The sequence below is a fragment of the Octopus sinensis genome, linkage group LG28, assembly GCF_006345805.1.
Source record: "Octopus sinensis linkage group LG28, ASM634580v1, whole genome shotgun sequence".
NCBI classification, from domain to species: Eukaryota; Metazoa; Mollusca; class Cephalopoda; order Octopoda; family Octopodidae; genus Octopus; species Octopus sinensis.
In genome coordinates, this window is record NC_043024.1 from 6,437,290 (window position 1) to 6,453,128 (window position 15,839).

Here is a 15,839-nt window from a genome sequence, read left to right on the forward strand (position 1 = left end):
AATAGCAGTTGGTACACTCTGTGGAGTGGGTGGCATTAGGAAGGGCATCCAGCCATAGAAACCATGCCAGAACAGACTATGGAACCTGGAGTGGTTCCTGGCCTTACCAGTTCTTACCAGTCTAGCCATCCAACCCATGCCAGCTTGGAAAATACATTAAATGATGATGAGGAGGAGGAGGAGGATTAAATACTGTGTATTGTGTACCTCTGTCCTCATGTTTGTTGACTTCCAACAAATCTCAGTATGTCTTGCTCTCTCTCTTTCTATCTATCTACTTATCTCTCTCTCTCTCTCTCTCTCTCTTTCTATCTATATACTTATATATATCTCTCTCTCTTTCTATCTATCTACTTATCTCTCTCTCTCTCTCTGTCTACCTACTTCTCTCTCTCTCTATTTATCTGTCTTTCACTTCTCTCTCAGGCTCACCGTCGTGAACAAAAAGAAACTGCTGCTGATAAATCAGGTGAAATTTCCAACAAGCTTCTCCACAATATTCTAAAACAGCAACTCTTGAACAAAACCATTGAGAAGAACAGCCCCAAAAAGAAAGGTGGTAATAGTAATGCTGAGGAATCCCCTTCAAAAACTGTTGCCCGCCTCATCTCTTCTAAACCTCGCCAACGGGACTTGTTTGAACTGGATGAACTCCCAGAAACAAGCCAGAAGTGAGTTGCTTTGTTTGACAGAATTCTTGGGTTTGGGAAAAATTTGTTTTGGGGGTGGTTGTTTGCTTTTTTTTTTTTCACATTTATTTTAATATTTTATCTTTTACTGTGGCCATGCTGGGGCACTGCCTTGAAGAATTTTTGGTCAAATGAATCAACCCTAGGGCTTTCTTTTTCTTTCTTAAACTTGGTACTTATTTTATGTGTCTTTTGCCAGATCACTATGTTATGGGGGATGTAAACACACCAACAGGGGTTGTCAAGCAGTGGTAGAGGACAAACACACAAATACACACACACACATGACAGGCTTCTTTCAGTTTCCTTCTACCAAATCCACTCACTATTGCCTCACTGCCTGAGGCAATAGTAGAAGACACTTGCCCAAGGTGCCACACAGTGGGACTGAACTCGGAACCATGTCGTTTGTTTTTTTTATCTTTTACTCGTCTCAGTCATTAGACTGCAGCCATGCTTGGGTTCTGCCTTGAAGAATTTTTAGTTGAAAAAATCAACTCCATGGAAGAGGGACCTCTAGTTTCCTTCCATCAGATTTAAGAATTATAATTTCATAGTTACTTTTTGTAAACAAACTTTCCATGTGCGTTTTCTATGATTATTTGGTAAGCGGTGCCAAATTTTACACTTTCATAAATAATAATAATAATAATGATATTTCTATAAGCTTAAAGCAATCATCATGCATTGACCAAGGTAAAATAGTCTAATATTGGGGCATATAAGCCCCCAATGGAAAAAAAGTAGGGTTTGCCATATGCACGGAACTCAAACATACATACATACATACATATATATATGAGAAGAAAATGGAGATTGGAAAGATAATAATTGTTTATTATTAACAGCCAATTAATCATCATCCCCTACAGCTGTTTCAATTAATGTTAAGTAAATATGAATTAAATATTCATACGACCTGAGCATAATATCTTCAGAGAGAAAAAAATGTGGTGAGAATGGATGGGGATAGCTGTGTAAAAAAGGGTCACACCCTAGTGGTTGAGGGAACCTGTGGAAGAGGTAGACCTGGGATGAGGTGGTGAAGCACGACCTTCGAACATTAAGCCTCACCGAGATAATGACTAATGATTGAGACCTTTGAAAATATGATGTGCTTGAGAAGACCCGGCAAGCCAAGTGAGACCATAACCTGTGGCCTATGCCAAGGGTGTAACCAGCCAACTTATGCATACCTTTCCTTCATTGGACACTAAACTCTGTTTGCGAAGACCTGTTGTGAAATTGAAATCAAAATCAAATTCAATGACAGCACCGCATGACTGGCATCTGTGCTAGTGGAGCGCTAAGAGCACTATCCAAGCGTGATCGTTGCCAGAGCAGCTGACTGGCTTCCATGCCAGTGGTATGTAAAAAGCACCATTCAAGCATGATCATTACTAGTGTCACCTTACTGGCACATGAAAAAATATTTGAGCAAGGTTATTGCCAGTGCCGCTGGACTGGCTCCTGTGCAGGTGGCATGTAAAAAACACCATTTGAGCGTGGCTGTTGCCAGTACCGCCTGACTGGCCCTCGTGCCAGTGGCATATAAAAGCACCCACTACATTCTTGGAGTGGTTGGCATTAGGAAGTGCTTCCAGCTGTAGAAACACTGCCAGATCAGGTTGGAGCCTGGTGCAGCCATCTGGTTCACCAGTTCTCAGTCAAATCGTCCAACCCATGCCAGCATGGAGAGCAGACGTTAAATGATGATGATGACACACACACACGCACACTGATTTGAGTGATTTCACTATGAGGATGTATGTTTCCCCTCCAATAGTTTCTTGCTTATTTTATCTACTTTGGGGTGAAGTAAGTCAAAGATGACCTGAAACATAACATGCTATAAATCAATGGTCCTCAATCAGGATCCAATATGACCCTTGGACACCTGCAATAAATCACTTTTATTTCTACAATACACAAAATATTTTAATAATTTATTTTTTCACACAATTCCTAATAAATCTAAACCAAGGGTTTTCAGCCATTTTTTTAATCTTTGGACCCCTTTGGTTACTATTTTATTCTGGTGGACTCCCATAGTCATTCAATGTTTAAAAACTAGTTTTATAGTAACTTCTTTCAAAATCCCTATTTTATTTTTCACACATTAATTTGTGTAGGTTGAATTATGTAAAATGTTAGAAACCTAGCTGTTTCTTGCAATACATCCCAATACATAAATCTAAATTAGGGGTTCCCAACCATTTTTTTCTATGAACTCTCTTTGATTACTATTTTTTCAGGGGCCCTTAAAATACTGCTGTAGGTCCCCAATTTACTATTTTGCTTGGTTGGACCCTCTTTTATTACTATTTAATTCTGGTGGACTCCCATAGCCATTCAATGCTTAAAAACTAGTTTTATAGAAACTTCTTTCAAAATTCCTATTTTGCTTTTCACACATTCATTTGTGTAGGTTGAATTATGTCAAATGTCAGAGCAAGAAACCTCACTGTTTTTTATACATACCAATGCAGACAGAAAAAGGCAAGATTTTTGCTTACCACACAGCCACTTCTGCACCTAAAGGAAACATAAAGACAGACAAAATTCCATTGAGCATTTCACCCGGCACACTGAGGGTCCAGTAGAGTAGAATAGGAACTGAAGGGATCCATAGGTAAAAAAATGGTTGAGAACCACTGATGTAAACAAATCCCACAAATAATTTCATCCAACACTTCACCAATTCTACCCAACTCTCTGCCACCCCTTTATTTATGCTTTGTTTTGTTTTCTAATTGTGAAGATACTTTGATGAGCTGAATGAGGAAGACCCTTGGGATCACCACCATTCCATGTTAGATGTAAGTTAATCTTTTTTGGCCCCTTTTATTTTCACCTTTTTCCTGACGCTTCCTTTCACCAACCATCTCTCCACAAACCTACTTATTTGTCCTGTCATCTATCTATAGACATACAGACCTGGTTTCTATTTTCAGTCTTATCACCAAAGTATGTATATATATCTATCTATTCATTTACTAAACTGTCTATCTTTATCCATCCATCCATCTGTATATATATTTGTTTCCATCCATCCGTCTAGCTATATCTATTTGCCTCTATCTATCTATTACTCTGTGGAGGCACATGGCCTCGTAGTTAGAGCAGTGGACTTGCAGTCGAGGGATCACGGGTTCGAATCTCAGACCAAGCAATGTGTGTGTTTATGAGCGAAACACCTAAGATCCACATGGCTCCGGCAGAAGGTAATGGCGAACTTCTGCTGACTCTTTCGCCACAACTTTCTCTCACTCTTTCCTCCTGCATCTTGCAGCTCACCTGCGACAAACTTGCGTCCTGTCCAGGTGGGGAACCTATATGCCAAGGAAACCGGGAAACTGGCCCAAATGAGTGAGGGATGGCTTGAAAAGGAACAAACAATAAATCTATTACTCCATCTATCAATCCATCCATGCATCTATTTATCTGTCTATCCATCAATCTATTTATTTATTCTATCTGTCTATCCACCCATCTATGTATCCATGCATCCATCTTCTTACCCATCATCCAGCCAGCCAACCATACCTGTTTGAGCTATTTGTCCATCCATCTATCTATAAACTTATCTATTTACCTATTTTCAGTCCCGTTATCAAAATATCAAAGACATCAATGTTGATTCTGAAGAATTCCAGGCATTGCCTCCTGAGATCCAACATGAATTCCTCAAAGAAATCAAAGAATCCATGAAACGGTCATCATGGAACCAGATTCAGGAATTACCAGAGGTAAATCTAACAGGATGTTTGTTTGTTTGATGTTGTTGTTGTTGTTTAGCCCCAGGTCAACTCTGAGCAGACTTCTGATTAAAAGAATTCCATTCCAGTCATGGCTATCTTGTCCTCTCAGCTCCTTGATTCAAGGGAGATCCTCTATGAGTTTGGTTAGCCTGCTAGAAATAGCAGCCAAATCTCTTTTGATTCATACCTACTGTCTGGTAAGTAGGAAATATACTTTGGATAATGAGGTAGTTTTAGTTTCAACCCCCCAAAAATACAGTATTAGTTGGAAGAAATTCAAAGTTTTGCAGATTGAGAACAAAACATGAATTCTACGATTTAATTAAGAGAATCTTTGACCTATGCAGAAAGGTGATTGCTTTGGTGAGATCAGCCAGTGGCACCTTACTGAGAAAACTGTGTATACTTCACAGGTAGGTCAAACATTTTCAAGAACTTTTGAATAGGGTTGACCCCACAGATACTACCACCACCCCCCACAGCGCTTGAAGAGATTCCAGGTCTTGTTATCCTGACAGAGCTTGACAACCCCTTCACCCACAACCCTTAATGTGGTGCAATGGGCCCTCTCCCAGTGACAATGGGATTCCAGGTGAGATTTGCAGGTATGGCAGCCCTCACCTCACATCCCATCTTCATTCTTTGTTTCTTCTTTGTTGACTGGGGAAGACTATACCTGACAGGTGGAAAGACCCCGACATTGTCACTATCTAGAACATAAAATAAAATACAAGATAGAAAAGTGAACAGTAAAAGAGTTATAAAGAGAAAAGAGTGTGTAGGAACGTTGGGGGGTAGTCACCATTATCATCCTTTAAATTCCAGTCCTCCACAGTAGAAGTATTAAGGCTGCATCTCCTGGTGAAAAGAATTGGTCTGCAAGAATCCTGTGCTGGTGCCACGAAAAAAACACTCATGCTGGTGGCACGTTATAAGCCCCCAGAACACACTCTCAGAGTGGTTGACATTAGGAAGGGCACCGAGCTGTAGAAACCAAGCCAAATCAGACTGGAACCTGGTACAGCTTCCCAGCTCTGGTCAAACCATCCAACCCATGCCAGCATGGAAAACAGACGTTAAAGGATTATGATGATGATGATGATGATAATGGTATGAGTTGGGTAGTTTGACAGGATCCAATAGGTCCAAGAACCTCATTGTGCTCTAGTGTTTGTGTGGCTCGGTTTTTACAGCTTGAGGCCTTTCCTAACCCCAGTCACTTTACAGAGTCTACTGGGTGCTTTTTATGGGGCACCAGCACTAGTGATGTCACTGTGTACCTTGCAAGACCTGTTTGATTACTATTTTATTCTGATGGAGACCCATTGCCATTTGATGCCATAATAATAATATTCAATTTATTGAATACAGTTCTTTGGTGCTCTACAACTTATCAGAAAAAGCAACCAAAACCACATGAACAGTACATAGAACTTGTACAGGAAGTGAACTGTGAATAAGTCTTCAAGAAAAAAAAAAGAACCGTTAGTGGTGGGGGCATCAGGGGTACTGTTGGTGAATTTCAGGAAACATGGAAGATTTGAAGAATCTGGTGTCCCAACAGCTAACTACTGATGCAGGTAGGTTTATTCCATACTTCAGCAATTCTGAACCTGAAAAATTGCTTCCAAAAGTCATGGGCACTCTAGCTTTATATAGAGACTTCTTTTAAAATTCCCATTTTGCTTTTCACATATTCACCCATATAGGTTTGCAACAGCACTCTCTGAGAGAACAGGTTTCAGGGGCTGGAAACATGTTAAATTATGTAAAACATTACAGAAAGAAACTTGGCTGTTTCTTCAATTAACACGTCTAAAGTAAACTTTTTTTCATGGGCCCTTAAATTATTACTGTGGATCCCTAATTTACCATTTTGCTTGTGTGGACTCCAAAAAAATCTTATATGGACCCTGACTGAGAACCAGTGCTGTAGAAGAATGACCTAACTTATATTTTAGAAGAGATGATGGTGCATGTGTGTGATGGTGGTGATGGGGAGTTGGAAAGTTGTATAAATGGCGTGAGAGTGGACCATCAAGTTGGAATGGATGGAGCAGGGATACCAAGGATGTGTGTGTAGGAGATAGTACAGGGCAGCAGAATAAAAACGATGTTGATGAATTTCAAAAAACATGGAATTCTTTAACCCTTTAGCATTCAGATTATTCTGTCAAATGTAATTCTTATTGATTCACATTGCTTTGAATTAATCATGCTTTATCTTGTAGCTTCGAGATTTCAATGGTGTGTTTGTATATTTTTAGAATGATATTGTAGGGTAGGTGTGAGAGGCTGGATCTGGTTAGTTTGAACATAAAACAGGTAAAATATTTGGGCCAGATATGCCCAGATTAAATGCTAAAGAGTGAAGGAATACAGTGTCCTGACAACTAACGACTAATGGGAGTGGTTTGTTGTATAATTCAACAATTCCTTGGGTGAAAGAATAAGGAATCTTGATTTTGCTTTACCAAAGTTTTGATGCTTTCTTGTTCTTCTTGTAGTTTCCCTGCTTTAAATTATTGATTTTTCTTTTACATTTGATTAGGATGCTGGTGGCTTTGCTTCGTATCAAATATCAAAACTTCTGAAGCAGAACAAAATCACAAACCAAATCGATAAAGTTCAAGAAGAGATAATTGCCAGAAAGTCTGGGAAAATCTCTACTGAATCTGGCATCATTGACCAAGTTGTTAATATCCAGAAGATCGCTTCAGAAGACAGCTCTCATTTCATATTTGTGAAAGGTCTGCAGAAAGACACTGCGCTCGAGGTTATAGAAAAGAAGAAAGAAGAGATGAAGGATAGCGAGGACTCGGATGGAGAATCATCAAAACCAGCACCATCTTATAAATGTCCTGATTCTGTAAATACCAGTGGTAATCTGTGGGTTGAAGAGATGAAATATGGTGTCAAAAAGAAACCATGTGAACAGCTGCCAAACATTAAACAGGAAAAGGATTTTCTGAACTCAAAAGTGAAATTGCAAGAAGATAGTGAGGGCTCTGCTAATTCACAAAATATTTTCAATGTTGATAAAAATATTTTGTTTAATTGGGCCAAATTTGCAGAATCAGGAAGTCACAGTGCTGACCAAACATCTCTTGGAGAGCCAGAAAATAATAGCAGTAAAACACTTGAAACCAAGGTTTCTTTGTCAGATTCTGACAGTGGAGAATCAGAAGAGGATTCTGTTCCACCAAAAACGGTTTTAAACCAAAAGAAGGCAGCATCAGGTGTGACAGCAACAGAAAATAAACCAGGTGTTGTCGGTGGATTAAAAGATTCTCTTAGTTCTGAGAAACATGGTACCAGCCTGGACAACAGTTCACTGCTGTCTAATGGTGTGACTGTAGATGATGCAGCTAAGATAGATGTGACTGTAAAAGATGTTATTACTGATGATGAGTCCAAAAAAGATGTGATTGTTCCAGATGAAGACTTTGAAGAGAAGAAAATACAATCAGATTCTGGCGAGAGCGAAGATGGTAAGTTACATTTTATTAAGATTTATGTTGATATCTTACTGTGAAGTTTGAAAATTTCTAGGGTTTCTGTGTGTCATGTGACATCATGGAGATTTGCAACTGGAAAGAGCCTGCAGGTCTTTGATAAGATTAAGGAGCTTGCTTCCCAACCACCCATTGTATGGCACTTTGGCAAGTTTCTGCTTGTATAGTCCCAGGCTGACCAAAGCCTTGTCAGTGGATTTGGTAGATGGAAACTAGAAGTTTGTTGAGCGTGTGTGTATGTATGCATATATATGTGCGTGTGTGTGAATATATATATATAAAATTAGTGTACATTTAAACATGAAAGAGGTAATTCTTAACAGGCAGCCTTATATGCTTGATGGAGCAGTCAAAACGTCTAAAACCACATTTAAGAGCAATTTCAAAGGGAATGAAAATAAAAGCTTTTACCATTAAGCCCTTGTGATACCAACCCACCTGAAACTGCCTCTGGTTCTTTTAAAACAAATCTAAATTAACCCTCTCAGACCTGGGCCCTTGTGTCTAACTTTATTCTCCACCTGGGTTCCTAAGCAAAAAACAAATAAATGGTTGCATAGACAGCTCAAGGGTAACTATTACAAGCAAACTAACTGACAGAATCAAAAAGAAATTCAAGCAAAAGGCACTTGTGCCAGTGACACATAAAGGGCACCTGTGCCAGTGACATGTAAAAAGAACCTGACCTGTGCCAGCGACATGTAATAGACATCCAGTTCACTCTGTAAAGTGGTTGGCATTAGGAAGGGCATCCAGCTGTAGATTATTATTATTATTATTATTTGCTATTATCTCTGGAGGACATCTTTCATGTTAATTCTCTGTTTTCTCTTTTCTTTCCCCTTTCCCCATCACTCCTACTCCACCTCCATCACCATAACAACCATTACTGTGTATACACCACCACCATCAACCTCTCCTCCATCCTCATAACCACCAATACCACAACTCTCCCATCACAACCACCACGGCCACCACCATTGATGCCCTTCCAATGTAGAAGACCTTCTCGAAGTGAACGAAATCGAAGACGTGGAAAAATTCTACAACGACAGATTCCATTCTGTCAGTGACCAGCCACATGACATCACCATGGCAACTGTGTCACTGGCCAATGAAGAAGGCAACCAGATGCCCGATGACAGGGCTGGCATCCACACCCTTTACAATGAAGACGATGAGGAGGAAGAGAAGGAGGAGGAGGAAGAAGAGGAGGTAGTAAGAGACTTCCAAAGGAAGGTGGAAGTAAATGAATTTGAAGGGCTCACTCAGGTAAGTTTAGCCCTTTAGGGTTCAGATTCGTCTGCCAGATGTAAAGCTTATTGTTTTGAATTTATCCTGCATCATCTTGTTGCCTTGACGCTTCAATGATGCCATTGTCTATGTGTAACCCTTCTGTTACCATATTTCTTCTGTTGAGATGCTCTGAGTTTCTTTCAATTAATTTTAAATATACCAAAGAATTTAGTAAAATAACTTAGTTATCATTAAGCTAATGTTAGGAATATAAATTGTGAGTAAGGAATGGTGGAAGATTTTAATTCAAAACTTATGAAAACAAGACATTTGTACTTCAGAGCCAGAGGCAGTTTCAGGCGGGTTGGTATCGAAAGGGTTAAGAATTGCTTCTCTATTATATATTTTAACCCTTCTGTTACTGTATTTCTTCTGTTGAGATGCTCTGTGTTTCTTTCAATTATTTAAAATATAACAAAGAATTTAGTAAAATGACTTAGCTATCGTTAAGCTAGTGTTAGGGACATAAATTGTGGCTAAGGTTTGGTGGAAGATTTTTATTCAGAACTTTTGGAAACAAAACATTTGTACTACAGAGCCAGAGGTGGTTTCAGCTGGGTTGGTATCAAAAAGGTTAAGATGTTTATGTTTAAAAAGTACGAGGCTAGATCGTTTAAATGAAGGTGAGCAAAAAAGAAGACATGGACAGTGAGTCATGGGAGAGGATGAGAGAGTGGATGCATTTTTTAAGGGTGTGAAGAAGGAGTAAGCTGGTGTCAACCAGTGTCAAACTTTACAAGGGAGTGCTGAAAAGTTCCTTGCTTTAAGGGTATTGTGAAAGGCCTGGCTGGAGGCCCAACCTTCCAAGTTCTTTTACAAGGCTTGGAAAAATCAAAGGACCACTGCAATGAGTGTGTGAATCTGAGAGGGGAATATCTATAATACATTAAAAGTCAGCTTGAATCTTGCTTGCTTGCTTGCAATGTTACCAAGTCAGACTGGCGCATAATAGGAAAATACTATGGATTAAGTTGCCCCTGGAATGTTAATATGAACAGAATAAGACAAGTTTCGCGTAATTCAGACAAGTGGTTTTTGTGGTATAAATACCCAAAACAGTGCATAATGGAAAAATATTCCGAAAATAACTTAAACCTGAAAGGGAAGAAACTCTTACGTTTCTATTAGACACAGTGGCTTGACAAAGAAAACTATTTGTTTTTTACAGTAGTTGTTTCTATTTTCCCTTTTGTTAAACACAATATTTTAATCATTTAGAAATATTTTTAAGTGAATGTAATTTCAAAAATGTAAGCTGTTTGTACAGTAAGTATTTATATTTTAGTTTTCTTTAAACAGACAATATTTTAATGTTTTTTTAATTATTTTCAAGTGAATTCCAATACAAAATTTTTTGTGACATATTTAAAAAATATTTTAAAGTAAAAATGACTTTAAAAATATGGTGAATATTTCATTAAAGACCTGTTCATAACCTGGGTGAAATAATTTTCTTTCTTAGGTTTTTTTGAGTGCATTCAACGTCTCTCACTTCCAAATATTTGACTACTATTTCTAGCACGCCCTTCTACCATATAACAGCTATTTGCGATAAAGGACCAAAAATACCTGTTATGTAGTAGCAAGGCATGCAAGAAATAGCAGCCAACTCTTTCCTTTTCTGGGGAAAAGAGTCATTTACACATGATTTCAATGTCACATTCAATCATAGCATGCAAAATAACCTGGAAAAGAAAAGAAAAACCTACAAAACAAGACTCCGTTGCTAGGAAACTCAGACTTTTCTAGTGACCCAACAGGTCACGGATAGTCCAGTATTCTCTTTCTCTTTTTTCTTCTCTTTTTACTTGTTTCAGTGATTTGACTATGGTCATGCTGGAGCACCGCCTTTAATCGAGCAACTTGACCCCGGGACTTATTCTTTGTAAGCCCAGTACTTATTCTATCGGTCTCTTTTGCCGAACCGCTAAGTGACGGGGACATAAACACACCAGCATCAGTTGTCAAGCAATGCTAGGGGGATAAACACAGACACACAAACATACATGCACATACATATATATACATATATACGACGGGCTTCTTTCAGTTTCCGTCTACCAAATCCACTCACAAGGCTATAATAAAAGACACTTGCCCAAGATGGCACGCAGTGGGACTGAAGCTGGGACCATGTGGTTGGTAAACAAGCTACTTACCACACAGCCACTCCTGCACCTACAGGAATAAAATAATAATTAACTGACCCTCCTGTATTCTCTTCTATCCAAAGCCAGAATGGATAAATACTTTTTATTCAGTTTTAAAATGTTTTAATCTAATTCTGTTATTCGTTAGGGCACATGTTTTGTTTGTAAGTTGTTATTTGGTGTTTATATTTTGTATTTGTTGTCTTTCTTTGACCACCGGTCACTTGTTTATAGGAAACTATGTCCACTATGAGATCAGAGCTGGAAGCTGAGAGTAATGTGTTACTGCAAGAACGGGGAAAACAGGAGAGATTAGCCATGACCATTTCTGACCAGATGCGCCTGGAAGCTCAGGTGTGTTTATATATATATTTATATACACAAACCCCACCTATTGTATTATCTGTATGTTGTGTGAGTGTGTGTGTGTGTGTATATATATAATTAATAATATCAGGGTAAGAAAATATTTAAAAAATTTTTACTACCAGTAGCCTAGCATGTGGAAAAATTAGTCAATAGACTATTGGCTATTCCTTCTAGCATGCCAGGTATCCTATGATTGATACCTCTTATGTGTTTAAATATACACTATATATATATATATATATATATATATATATACATACATACACACACGTGTGTATATATGTATTTATGTATGTGTGTATGTATATATATATATATATATATATCTTTTAGTTTTTACTTGTTTCAATTCATCATGCATTATCTTGTAACTTTGAGATTTCAATGATGTGTGTTTATTTTTAGCATGACATTGTAGGGTAGGAGTGAGTGGCTGGATATGGCCAGCTTGAACATAAAGCTGGTAGAATATTTGGGACTGGAAGTAGCTGGTTTAAATGCTGAAGTGTTAAATGCAACCAATGATGAAAGCGTTTGGTGTCAAACAAGGAGCCAGATTAACCCAAAGCACAACAGGCCACAATCATGGCTGTCAGGCATAGGTCAACAGGCCACGATCATGGCACAGATTGATGCATTTAATTTATAGGCGTTTGTTGAAATGTCTGCCAAGAGATAGTTCAACTAACGACTTTTCAGGTGATGTAAAACTTGCCACCATTATATACTTACATCTTTTACTTCTTTCAGTCATTTGACTGTGGCCATGCTGGAGCACCACCTTTAGTCGAGCAAATCGATCCCAGGACTTATTCTTTGTAAGCCTAGCACTTATTCTATCGGCCTCTTTTGCCGAACTGCTAAGTTATGGGGACGTAAACACACCAGCATCGGTTGTCAAGCAATGCTGGTGGAGGAAGATGAGCCGCACAAACACACACACACACACGCATATATATATATATGTATATATACATGACGGACTTCTTTCAGTTTCCGTCTACCAAATCCACTCACAAGGCTTTGGTCAGCCTAAGGCTATAGTAGAAGACACTTGCCCAAGGTGCCATGCAGTGGGACTGAACCCAGAACCATGTGGTTGGTAAGCAAGCTACTTACCACACTGCCATTATTTTTGTTTTTATGTGTGCATGGTAGTCTCATTTTCATAAAATGTGCTCAGCAATCCATGCTATGTGAGTGCAAATCCCAGGGCTTTATGGGTTAATCCTGCCCCTCAAAAACAGTTAAAACAACACTGTTTGTATCAAGGAATTTGTTAATGTGTTTTGTATGTTGACAGGAACTGCTGCTGTTATTTGGTGTGCCATTCCTTGTGTCTCCAATGGAAGCCGAGGCGCAGTGTGCTTACCTGGACATCACCAAACAGACAGATGGTTCCATTACAGACGATAGCGATGTGTGGTTATTTGGTGGACAGAGGGTTTACAAGAACTTCTTCAACCAAAATAAACAAGTGGAATTATTCACAATGGCTGATGTGAATAATGTGTTGGGTAAGAATTAATGAAGAAGAATTTTCATTTGGGATTCCCCACCCCTTCATTTTCTTCCTTGTTTTTCCTTCATCTTTTCTTCACCTTCATCGTTTTTCCTCTTCTTTATCCTTGTTCTTATTCCTCATTTTTTTCTTCTCTTTCCCCATTCTTCCTTTTTGCATTTTCTTTCCCTCCACCCACTCCCAACTTTTAATTTCGAGTGTAAGTCAAAAAGTAATGCCATTTTGTTTAGGACATGTATAATTAACAACACAGGAACATGCAGCATACATCAAAGTGAAGCTGGTCCTCTGTGGATCAGATCCCTACTTCTCAACATAGTCACCGTTTCTCTCAATAGCAATGTTCCACCTTCGAAAGAGAGCATGTATCCCTGCGCTGTAATATTCTGTTGACTGTTCTTTGTGCCACTTCTTCACTACAGTTTTCACTTCCTCGTCACTGAAATAATGTTTGCCTCTCAAACCCTCTTTCATGGGGTGGAAGAGATGATAGTCTGAAGATGCTAAATTATTCCATTGATGAGGAAGTGAAAACTGTAGTGAAGAAGTGGCTCAAAGAACAGTCAACAGAATTTTATGGGGCAGGGATACATGCTCTCATAGATATGGTAGATGGAATATGAAAGAAGATAGATGTGGTGGTTGTCATCATGATGATGATGACAGCAATGGTGATGGGATTTATCCAACCAAAGGTGAAGCCACCTCCTCTCCCTCCCGTCTTGCAAGTTGCTCAGTGACCCTGGTGGTGTGGGTGCCACGTGAAAAGCACCCAGTACACTCTGTAAAGTGGTTGGTGTTGGGAAGGGTATCCAGCCGTAGAAACCAAGCCTAAACAGAAGAATGGAGCATGGTGTGGCTTCCAGCTCCTGTCAAACCATCCCACCCATCCATGACAACATGGAAAACGGATGTTGGATGATGATGATTCTTCACCATCATCATCACCACCAATGTGTCCACCCTGTTTGATGACACTTCACACACACACAAACATGCATACAGATACACACTAACACTTCCCAATGTGTGATGACGATAGTGGTGGTTACAGTGATGATGGACATGATGATGATGATGATGTTGTTATTGTTGTTACCCGTAGGTTTGGAGCGAGAGAAATTAATCAAGATGGCGTTCCTGTGTGGCAGTGACTACACCCCTGGTATTGCAGGGGTTGGTCCTGTGACGGCCCTGGAAATACTTGCTGAATTCAACGGGAAACACTTGGAAGGTTTACAGACACTCAAGTAAGTAAATGTAGCTTATTAGTAGTATTGTTGTTGTTGCTGTTGATGTTGGTTAGACTATAATCAAACACTCTCCAGCCATGACCAACCTGCTTTTTTTTAAAATCTCGATCTACATTACTCTTTACTCCTTAACTTGTTTCAGTCATTTAACTGCGGCCATGCTGGAGCACCGCCTTTAGTTGAGCAAATTGACCCCAGGACTTATTCTTTGGAAGCCTAGTACTTATTCTATCGGTGTCTTTTGCCGAACCGCTAAGTTACGGGGACGTAAACACACCAGCATCAGTTGTCAAGTGATGCTGGGGTGACAAACACAGACACACACATACATATATACGACGGGCTTCTTTCAGTTTCCATCTACCAAATCCACTCACAAAGCTTTGGTCGGCCTGAGGCTATAGTAGAAGACACTTGCCCAAGGTGTCACGCAGTGGGACTGAACTCGGAACCATGTGGTTGGTAAGCAAGCTACTTACCACACAGCCACTCCTGTGCCCATATTTTCCTGATTTTTAAAAATCTAAATCCCTATCGGGGAATTGTTTTCGTGCCTGTTGTTCAACTTTAGGTCAGCTCTGATCCAACAGAATTATGATCAAAGGCATTCCAGATATGACCATCTTGTCCAGGATGCATTGTTCTCCTGTTGTTGTTGTTGTTGTTTAAACCCCAGGTCAGCTCTGATCCAACAGACATATGGTAAAAATCATTTGAGCCTCAAGTGTCCTGTAAATCAAGGACAATACTATCCAGCTGTGGTCATTGTTTAACCATGGGTCAACCACATCTAGCAAACATACAATCAAAGGCATTCCAGCCATGACCATTCCGTATATTGAAGACTACACTGTCCAACTGTTTTTGAACCCAAGGTCAACCCTGATCCAGCTGGCATATGGTCAGACATTCCACTGTTGACCATCCTGTCTTATATTACTTTATCCCATGTTTTTCTTTACTACTTACTTTACAGTTAGATGTGTGATGGGAGGGAGATTTAACTGCTCTTTCTTGAAGGTCGAGCCATAACTAAGGCCTCCTCATCATCTCATTATCACTGTTGTACTTAACTAAGTTAGTAATGAGTGAATGAAAGAGCCCATGTGGTTGCACAATCTGCTAGAAATAGAAGCCAAATTTCTATCAACTCTCAGTACAAGATTGTAGAAGGGTACATCTGTTTAATGTGATCTCTGGTTTGTTTACACACAGTAAAAAGGCTGGGTGGCCATAGCTGGAATGTCTTCGATCATAAAGCCAGTTCAACCAGGGCTGAGCTGG

General features: G+C 39.4%; 1 protein-coding gene across 2 annotated transcripts in view; it reads left to right on the plus strand.

Moving 5' to 3' along the window:
- LOC115225701 (DNA repair protein complementing XP-G cells homolog) overlaps positions 1-15,839 on the plus strand; it is a 31,218-nt gene that overhangs the window by 7,485 nt on the left and 7,894 nt on the right. Inside the window, exons 4-11 of one of the 2 annotated variants that reach the window (XM_036514678.1) lie at positions 427-671; positions 3,451-3,508; positions 4,295-4,438; positions 7,002-7,941; positions 8,969-9,237; positions 11,646-11,765; positions 13,084-13,297; positions 14,408-14,552. In XM_036514678.1, the coding sequence (XP_036370571.1) occupies positions 427-671; positions 3,451-3,508; positions 4,295-4,438; positions 7,002-7,941; positions 8,969-9,237; positions 11,646-11,765; positions 13,084-13,297; positions 14,408-14,552 (2,135 nt within the window). Of the gene's footprint in view, positions 1-426; positions 672-3,450; positions 3,509-4,294; positions 4,439-7,001; positions 7,942-8,965; positions 9,238-11,645; positions 11,766-13,083; positions 13,298-14,407; positions 14,553-15,839 lie in introns of both variants that reach the window. The other variant, XM_029796624.2, reaches the window with a different exon arrangement.